The 10,366-nt window shown below is 43.9% G+C and overlaps 1 protein-coding gene across 1 annotated transcript; it reads right to left on the reverse strand.

Annotated features, from left to right (window-relative positions):
• Window positions 1-2,944: 2,944 nt before the first annotated feature.
• On the reverse strand, window positions 2,945-9,798 carry LOC140207055 (uncharacterized). The gene is made up of 2 exons (XM_072275379.1): window positions 9,780-9,798; window positions 2,945-6,087 (listed from the first exon to the last, which is right to left on the reverse strand). Exon 2 carries the CDS (start codon window positions 5,677-5,679, stop codon window positions 4,993-4,995), a length of 687 nt encoding a protein of 228 aa, XP_072131480.1. The 5' UTR covers window positions 5,680-6,087; window positions 9,780-9,798; the 3' UTR covers window positions 2,945-4,992.
• Window positions 9,799-10,366: the final 568 nt, after the last annotated feature.

The raw sequence follows: 10,366 nt of genomic DNA on the forward strand, positions 1-10,366 counted from the left end.
AGATGGTAGATGAACTTGATCGGTACTTTGCATCCGTCTTCTCTGTGGAAGACTCTAGCAGTGTGCCAGTGATCCGTGAGTGTCAGGGAGCAGGAGTGAGTGCCATTGCTATTACAAAGGAAAATGTGCTAGGCAAGCTCAGGTTCTTAAAGTGGATAAGTCAACTGGACCAGATGGACTACATCCCAGAGTCCTGAGAGAGGTTGCTGAAGAGATAACAGATGCATTGGTCATGACCTGTCAAGAATCACTTGATTCTGGCATGGTCCCAGAGGTCAGGAAGATTGCAAATGTCAATCCACTATTTGAGAAGGGAGGAAGGCAAAAGAAAACAAATTATAGTTCTGTTAACCTAACCTTAGTTGCTGGGAAAGGGTTTGAGTCTATTATAACAGATGAGGTTTTGGGGTACTAGGAGATTAATGATAAAATAAGTCAAAGCCAGCATAGCCTTTGTACAGGGAATATTGCCTGGTCAGTCAGGGCATTAGAGGATATGTCAAGGAGGCAGGTGCAAGGGGTTGAGTGAGAACTGGGATCAGCCATGATAGAACAGCGGACCAGACTCGATGGGGCTAAATGGTCCAATTCTGCTCCAATGTCTTATGGTCTTGTACTGCTAGTGTCTTTCACAGTGAAGATTGACACAAAATACTTATTACATTCGGCCACTGTTTCTTTGCTCTATTACTAACTCTCCAGCATCATCTTCCAGTGGTACAATATCAACTCTTGCCACTCTTTCACTCTTTATATATCTGAATAACTTTTGGTACTTGATATTATTGGGTCACTTATCTTAATTTTTCATCTTGTCTCTCCTGTGTGTTTTTTTAGTTGTCTCCTGGTGGTTATGTAAAACCTTCCCAATCCTCTAGCTTCCCACTACTTTCTTGCTATATTATATGACCACCCTTTAGCCTTTATCAAAAACAGGAGACAATCCGCGGATGCTGGAAATCCAAGCAACACATACACAAAATACTGGAGGGACCTAAGAGGCCAGGCAGCACATATGGGAAATAGTAAACAGTCGATGTTTCAGGCCGAGACCCTTCATCGGGACTGGGGTAAAAAAGCTGAGGCGTCAGAGGAAGAAGTGTGGGGGTGAGAGGGGTGGAAGAAGTGGCAGGTGATAGGTGAAACTGAGAGAGGGGGAGTAGTGAATGTAAAAACTTCTGAGGATATAATTTCCTTAACGATTCTCGAAAAATCATTGCTAATGCCTCCACATCTCTTCAGCCACCTCTTTCAGACCTCTGGGGTGTACACCATCTGGTCCAGGTGACCTATTTACCTTCAGACCATCTCTATTTCCCAAGTACCTTCTCCCGAGTAACGTAACTTTACACATTCTGACCACTGACATCTGGGACTTCCATATTCCTGCCAGTGTCTTTGACAGATAAGAGTGATGTACAATACTTATTCAGTTCATCTGCCTTCATTTTGCACCCCACCTCATTGCTACCTCTCCAGCAACATTTTCCAGTGGTTTGATATCCACTTCCACCTCCCTTTTACGCTGTATGTACCTGAAGAAAAATTTGGTATCCTCTTTAATATTACTGGCTAGCTCACCTATGTATTCCATCTTTTCCCTTCTTATTTATTTTAGTTGCATTCTGTTGGTTTTTAAAAGCTTCCCAATCCTCTAACTTCCTAGTAATTTTTGCTCCATGCTCTCTCTTTGGTTTATATGTTGTCTTTGGTTTCTCTGATCAGCCACAGTTTTGTCACGTTACCTTTAGAATACTGCTTCCTCTTTGTGATTTATATATCCTGTGCCTTCCGAATTGCTTCCAGAAATTGCAGCTATCTCTGCTCTGTTTTCATCCCTGCCCATGTTCTTTTCAAACCAGTTTGACCAATTCTGCTGTCATGCCTCTCTAGTTCACTTTATTCCACACCTGACTTTACCTTCTCCTTCTCCAATGTCAGGGTGAATTTGATCATATTAATATCACTTGCCCCTAAGGGTTCTTTGAACTTAAGTGACCTAATTAATTCTGGTGCATTACAACACCCAATCCAGAATAGCTGATCCCCAAGTGGGTTCAACCATGAGCTGCTCTGAAAAAGCATCTTGCAGGCATTCTAGGAATTCCTCCTCTTGAGACCAACACCATCCTAATTTTCCTAATCACCTGCATGACAATCCCCCATGACTATTGTAACATTGCCCTTTTGGCACGCACTTTCTATCTCCCATTGTAATTTGTGGCCCACATATTCACTACTGTTTGGAGGTCTCCATACAATTCCCATCAGAGATTTTTTTTATATATATTTGCTGTTCCTTAATTCTACCCACAGATTCGACACCTTCCAACCCTATGCCACATCTTTCTAATGACTTTATTTAATATTTTACCAATGGAGCCACACAACCCCACTACCAGCTTGTTCTTGGCTTGTTCTTTCAAGAAACATATAAGTATCTGGGAAACAAGAGGACCTGCAGATGCTAGAAATCTAGAGAGATACACAAAAAGTGCTGGAGGAGCTCAGCATGTCAGGCAGCATCTATGGATGGGAATCAATATTTTGGGCCAAGACCCATCTTTGGGACTCTTGATACCCACATATCTGGAAAATCAACAAGCAAAAACAATAGAAAGTAGTGCAAAATAGGGAAAACCTTTGACAAAATTTAGTTCAAGGCTTAAAAAAACCTGCCAAACAGAGCTCAATAGTTAACAAATACAAAGGCAATAAACACTTTCATCAATACCGACATTGACTTTTTTATGAAAATATCTTGGTCCCATTTCAATCAGTAAAATTTACAAAGATATATAAGAACTGAAATGACAAATTTAGAAAATTTAGAAAAATTTTGAAAATTCACTGAAACCCATTTAGATTAACACTACCCTGGATAGAAGGAGGAAGAATAACACACACGAAAAAAAAAATCACACAACAGTCAGAAAAAACCTCAGTATATATTTTCATCAAAAAATAACAGGATTCAGTGCTCCATGTGTGTATATGCAATTGTGATAAGAGATACAGACGAAAAAACTTAAATGAGAGGCCAACTCAGAAAAATAAATCATCAATATGGAAGAAAACATTAACCAATACAATGAGTGTGACCCTCTACGGGAGACATCCCAACGATCTGAGCAGACTACATGTTGACAAGGAAGCATCGAGCACCTGACTGAGAGTTGGAGACCTCTACCCAGAAACAGAGGGTTTCCTTGCAGAAATACTGGACCAGGTGGTTAACAAAAAGAAAAAAAATACAAACAAACAAGGCAATAAATGCAGAAATTGCCAAGAGAAACCAGACTCAATCCAACACGTTCCAGGACCCTGCAGCAGTTTAACTCAATCTGATTACTTATGCAGGTACAATCAAGTGGCAAATATCATCACCAAAATCTTGCTTTAAAATACCTACTCATGAATGACCACCATAACTTCATTAAGGTACCAAAAATTCAAGCCTGATCCAGTTAGGGACAGAATCTCACAATTTATATGATAATCAATACATCATTGCCGATAGGATAATCTAAAATAACCATCCAGATATAATATTACAGGATAAACAAGCAGGAACAACTCCCTCAGTAGATAAAACCATTCTCAACACACACATGTTCCTCGACCAGTGGAGCACCTCACCACGGGCATTGTTTGTGTCACCAGTCAGACAACCAAAAGATTTTCTCAGTCAATCAGCTTCCAAATGTTGCTCCTCTGACATTCGTTGCCACGTCCCGCTGCTGATTCCTTTCTCATCATCATACGTTCTTACCCCGACCATCGTCCAGAGCCCCAAACTCTGCCCTGTGCAGACCCGCCTCTGGTTTCTGACCCTGCTCTGTTGAACATCCAACTAATGGTTTCCCATTCTGATTTCAGTCTTTAGAGGACAGTGGTGTTTTCTGACAATCCTTTAGAAGCAGGGAAAATGACCCATAATGTGGAAATGAGCCCTGAATAAGTTTACCTCCCAATGTCATTCTTCCTCAGCCCAGAGGTTAGAGGGGCGAAGAACATCTCAGACAGAACTGCAGTCAGCTCGACTTCTTCAGTCTGCAGAAAATTCAAGGAAACCTCTTCACCCACAGAGTGGTGACTGTTTGGAACCCATCACCGCAGGGAGAGTGAGAGATGAACAACAGGAGAGGATTTAAAAGGACTGTCATGGAACTGAATCACTGGCGGGGTCCAGCCGGCCTGAGTTGACTCTCTACTGTACACTAGTTGTGTTGTAAATTCACTAAGTACCAGAGACAGTGTTTAAAATAAAACTGATTTATTTATCTCAGATCCAGAATATTAAACTCCAGTCCCATTAAAGGTGAATATGCAGCAGAAGAAACTCCTCCCATGCCCAGTGACCAGGGTGCAGAACTGGGTGTGGTGAGCCGCAGCAATAATTGCAGAATTCAGCACCGACAGTCACTCTCGAAATTGCATCAGCAATGGTGATGGACAAATATCCAGCATGCGGCTTATTGAAACTTTATCCCCAGTGTGAACCCCGTAAGGTGTCACAAGGTTAGATAACTGAGTGAATCACTTCCCACATTCACAGCAGGTGAACAGCTTCTCCCCAGTGGGAACTCAATGATGGTTGATTTGGCTGAGAGAATCTCTTCCTTAACTCTTAGTCGGGGATCGGACCAGTGTGAACTCGCTGGTGTCTCAGTAGTTGGATGACCGAGTGAATCACTTCCAACAGTCTGAACAGGTGAATGGCCTCTCCCCAGTGTGAACTCACTGGTGTACCAGTAGGTAATATGACTGAGTGAATCCATTCCCACAAACTAAGCAGGTGAATGCCCACTCCCCGGTGTGAAGTGACTGGTGTCTCAGTCGCTGAGATGACAAAGTGAATCCCTTCCCACATTCTGAGCAGGTGAATGGCCTCTCTCCAGTGTGAACTCGCTGATGTACCTTCAGCTTAGATGAGCAAGTGAATCCCTTCCCACAGAATGAGCAGGTGAATGGCCTCTCCCCAGTGTGAAGTCACTGGTGAGTCTTTAGGGTGGATGACTGAGTGAATCCCTTCCCACAGTCTGAGCAGGTGAATGGCCCCTCTCCAGTGTGAACTCGCTGATGTTCCTTCAGTTTAGATGAGCAAGTGAATCCTTTCCCACAGTCTGAGCAGGTGAACGGCCGCTCTCCAGTGTGAACTCGCTGATGGTCCTTCAGATTAGATGACCAAGTGAATCCCTTCCCACAGTCTAAGCAGGTGAATGGCCTCTCTGCAGTGTGAACTCGCTGATGTACCTTCAGTTTATATGAGCAAGTGAATCCCTTCCCACATTCTGAGCAGGTGAAATCCCTCTTTTCAGTGTGAACTGACCGATGTGCTTGTAGGTGGGATGACTGAGTGAATCCCTTGCCACAGTCTGAGCAGGTGAATGGCCTCACTCCAGTGTGAATTCGCTGATGTACCTTCAGTTGAGATGAGAAGGTGAATCCCTTCCCACAATCTGAGCAGGTGAATGGCCACTCCCTGGTGTGATCTGACTGGTGTCCCAGTAGGGAGGATGATTCGGTGAAACCCTTCCCACAGATTAAGCAGGTGAACGGCCACTCCCCTGTGTGAATTGACTGGTGTCTCTTTAAGGAGGATGATTCAGTGAATCCCTTCCCACAGACTGAGCAGGTGAATGGCCTCTCTCCAGTGTGAACTCGCTGGTGAGCCATTAGGTCAGATGACCGAGTGAATCCTTCCCCACAAATTCAGCAGATGACCAGCCTCTGCCCAGTGTGAACTGACTGTTATGTCCACAGGTGGGAAGAACGACTGAATCCCTTCTCACACACAGAACAGATGAATGGCCTTGTCCCAGTGTGAACTTGCTGATGTACCTTCAGTTGAGATGACCGAGTGAATCCATTTCCACTGTCTGAGTAGATGAATGGGCTCCCCCCTCTGTAATATGACAGGCATGCCAGTCGTTCAGATGATCGAGTGAATCCCTCCCCACAGTCTGAGCAGGAAGGATGATCGAGTGAATTCCTTGCTCCACTTCTTAATTATTTGGACAGAGACAGCAAAACTAGCGTGTTGTGTTCGAGATTCCCGTAGACAAATTCCTTGTCATTTTTAACCTGTAAAAAGATTTACAAAATCCATCAATGAGTGAAGGACAGTATTTCAGATGAGATCACTTGAGTTGACTAGGTATGATCTGACAACACACTGTTACAGTGAGGTTCAACCTGAGCAGAAGAGAGAAATCATCTTCTAACTGGGCACAGTGCTGGTATCTGGAATGACCATCAAATTCTCTGATGCTCTTCCTGTCTCTCTAAGAATGCGGCATTTCTATTGTCTCCAATCTGTGACTTGGCTCAGTTTGACTCTGTCCATTGGTATTATTCCTTGTTCCCACTGAACTGCATGGGTTCCTGGCCCCACAGTAACTGAACAACTCTCACACAAATAGCTGGCAGTGCATTCCACACACCACCACTCTCTGTGTAAAAAAACGTTCTCTTGACATCCCCTCGGTATCTGTTTCCAAGCACCTTAAAACTATGCGCCCTCCTGTTATCCATTTCCGCCCTGGGAAAAAACCTCTGGCTGTCCACACGATAAATGCCCCTCGTCATCTTATACATCTAAAAAAGGCTCTAAACATAAACAAGGAAATTATACATTGCTTTGAGGATTTGTTAGTATACAAAATTTTGAGGGTATAGATAGGGTAAATGCAAGCAGCTTTTTCCACTGAGGTTGGGTGGGATGACAACCAGAGGTCATGGGTACGTGGGAGAGGTGAAAATTTAACAGGAACATGTTGAAAAGCTCTTTACTGAAATGGTCGTGAGAGTGTGGAATGAGATGCCAGCACAAGTGGTGAATATGAGCTTGGTTTCACCATTTAAAAGAAGTTTGGATAGGTACCTGGATGGTAGGGGTATGGAGGGCGATGGTCCCGGTGCAGGTAGTTGCATTAGACAGCTTAAATGTTTTTTCAGCATTGACTAGATAGGCCAAATAGCCCGTTTCTGTACTGAACTTCTCCATGTTTCTATGACAGAGAAGCTGGCCAGACTTGTTTGGAAGGGAAAAGGTGGGAGTGACAACGGAGCAGCAAAGGCTGGAGTTTGGGGGACCAATTCGGGAGCTGAGTGATAGATACATCCCAAAGAAGTGGAAGCATTGGAAAGGCAGGAGGACACAACCATGGCTGAAATGAGAAGCCAAAGCCAATATAAAAGCCAAAGAGAGGGTAAATAATGACCAAAAACTATTGGGAAGCTTTTAGAAACCAACAGAAGACAACTAAAAAAAAGACGGATGAGCTCAGGGGTGGAATTATGATATTGTAGTCATTAATGAGTCTTGGTAGCACCCAACAGCCTGAGGCGTTTAGAGAACAAAATATCCGGGGCCTCAATATCTCCTGAAATCCCAGGTTCCCTGCACCAGTTACCTTTTACCTTTTATTTTGGCAGGCTCATACAAACTGGACACCCTCAAAATTTCATTTCTGAAGGCCTCCCACTTACCAAGTACACCTTTGGCAGAAAACAGCCTGTCCCAAACCACACTTGTCAGATCCTTTCTGATACCATCAAAATTGACCTTTCTCCAACTTGGAATCTCAACCCATTGTCCAGACCTCTCTTTTTCCATATTTATTTGGAATCTCATGGTATTATGATCACTAGATACAAAGTGTTCCCATACACTAATTTCTGTCACTAGCGCTGGATCATTTCCTGATAGCTTATTGCACACTTCTACATCAGGAATTCTATGTACTGATTAAGGGCATATTTGACAAACTCTACCCCATCTGGTCCTTTTACAGTATGGGGGTCCCAGTCAATATATGGAAAGTTGAAATCACTTCCTAAATCAACCTTTCTTTCTTGGCCTAGTCTGCGATCCCTCTACAAATTTGTTCCTCTTAATCCCTCAGACTGTTGGGTACAACCAAGTCCCAGTAATGGATACAATTTCATAATTCCCTGTCCTGAGCTTATTTGGCTTTCCTATGATGCCTCCTGCATTGTGATATACACAGTTCAGGACAGTTGTCATACCATGCTCTACCATTTGATTGCTGACTTTGTCTGAGGTCTGAACAACATCTGTGTGGTGTCAATAAAACAACCTCTCTGGGATAGTGTCCTCCACCAGTACGTCAGACTGACTAATTCAATGCTGAAACAATTGTATTTCTGTGTTACATTGACTGTCCTGTTGTACATAGGATTTATTATAAATTACTATAAATTGCACATTGCACATTTAGATGGATACATAACATAAAGATTTTTGCTCCTCGTGTATATGAAGGATACAAGTAATAAAGTCAATTCAATTCAACTCACCCTCTCCACTATCTGTTCTGTCATTCGGGCTCCCATCCCCACTGAAACTTTAGATTAACCTCTTTCCCCCCCCCCACTAGCAATAGCCAGCCTTATCCCTAGGATATTAGTCCCCTTCTAGTTCTGTTGCCCTAACTAATTCCCTGCAACACTTTCTAAAGTGGTCCACCTGTCGTTGTGGAGGATAGCACCAAGAGTACTCTGCGATGGCTATTTAACCTCATTCCCCTTAATGACTCTCACCCAGTTTCCTGTGTCCTGCACCTTGGGTGTAACTCACCTCTCTTCATGTCATACCTATTCCCCCCCCGCCCCCCACCAACTCCTGGATGATCCGGAACTCATCCATTTCCAGCTTCAGCTCCTTAAAGTGCGGGGTTACAAGCTGCAGCTGGATGCACTTCTTGTAGGTGAGGGCATCAGGGACACTGGAGCTCTCCCCACCTTCCCAGCAATGTCCCCTTTAATTTGTTAAGACCAGTGTGCACCTAAATCTTGTACTGTGCATTTTTCACCCAGTGACAACATGTGCACAGTGAATTTTAAATACCTAGCAAATCACTGTCGACAAAGAACTTTGATCTCCTCTGGGCTTGATCGAGTTCATCTGCACTCTCACACATCCTATGTAGCAGGCTTGTAACGGGAAATGAAGGATTTTCTCACCAGAGCTTTCGCACACTGTCCCTATGTGGTTTGTTTGCTAAATTACGCTTTGGAAAGTCAGATTTCCAAATATCACTCCACTTCCCCCCACTTGCAAATTTTCCAGCAACTTTTGCATCACCAAAATACACAAGGATAACACTAGTTTCTATATTGTACTTAGATATTTCCCCTGAACCCTCTCCCAGGAGACGAACGGTGGTGAACTCAGTGATGGCAATGCCAATCAATATGAACTACTCTGTCTCATTGGAGTCTCACACATTTGTGATGTGAGAACTACTTGTACACCCAGAGTTAATGGGTCAAAACATGTTCTCCCGACTCGAAAAGTCCAGAACAAGAGGAGGTGGAACAAGCAACACACACAAAATGCTGGAGGAACTCAGCAGGCCAGGCAGCATCTATGGAAAACAGTACTAATGCTGAGTACCTCCAGCAATTTGTGTGTGTTGCTTGGATTTTCAACATCTGCAGACCTTCTCTTGTTTGTGATCGGTGGTAGAACAAAGGTGATTTTCTCAACTGCTGATGTAAAAGATTTTGTTCCCTCTCTCCGAGTTCCTAATCCTTGCATTTAGACAGCTGGAGCTCAGCTCTGTCTGAGAGATCCATCGGTTCCCATTCCCTCATCAGCCGGAAGCTCCCCGGGGCCCGTGTACGGATGGTGGGGCTGAGACAGAGGGAAGAGATCAGGACTGTCCGGGGATTACGGGTCACGGTGGCTGGGTTCACAGCAATTGCCCCTCAGTCGGTTTTGAATTTTCTCCCCGGAGATACACTCTTACCTGCGCCGATCACCCCGACTCCTTTTGTTTACTGCGCGCATGCGCGATATTCGGTAACATCCGCAGCCTTGACGCCTGCGCATTAGATCGGCGCTTCAGCGAGCTTTCTGGGTAATTACGGTGCCATTAAAAGTTTCTGTAAGCAGCAGTTGTCCATACTTTGGCGGTAATGCACCATTAGGCTGGATGCCAACCGCCGTCAAACAAGATACAGAGAGACAGTTGTCCATACTTCAGTTTTTTCTTCCGTCGAAAACTCAGTAGCTCTTTTAACGCAGAAAGCAGCTCCCATAAACAATACACTTAATATCAGCAAACATTCCGCGTGTCTGATGCCAAAGTAGAACCTTCTTCCAAATGCAGATATAAAACACGAGATTCTGCTGTTGCTGGAAATGCAGACACATACACACAAAATGCTGGAGGAACTTTGCAGTTCAGGCAGCAGCTGAGCAGAGGGGTACACAGTCTAGGTATGCTGAAGGGGCTCGGCCTAATCGTTGTCTATTTATTCCTCTCCATATTTGCGGCCTCCTCTGTTGATTTCCACCAGTATTTTGCAGAAATTAACCACCTTTTTTTCAATC

The sequence above is a fragment of the Mobula birostris genome, chromosome 13 (assembly GCF_030028105.1).
Source record: "Mobula birostris isolate sMobBir1 chromosome 13, sMobBir1.hap1, whole genome shotgun sequence".
In the NCBI taxonomy this organism is placed as follows: Eukaryota; Metazoa; Chordata; class Chondrichthyes; order Myliobatiformes; family Myliobatidae; genus Mobula; species Mobula birostris.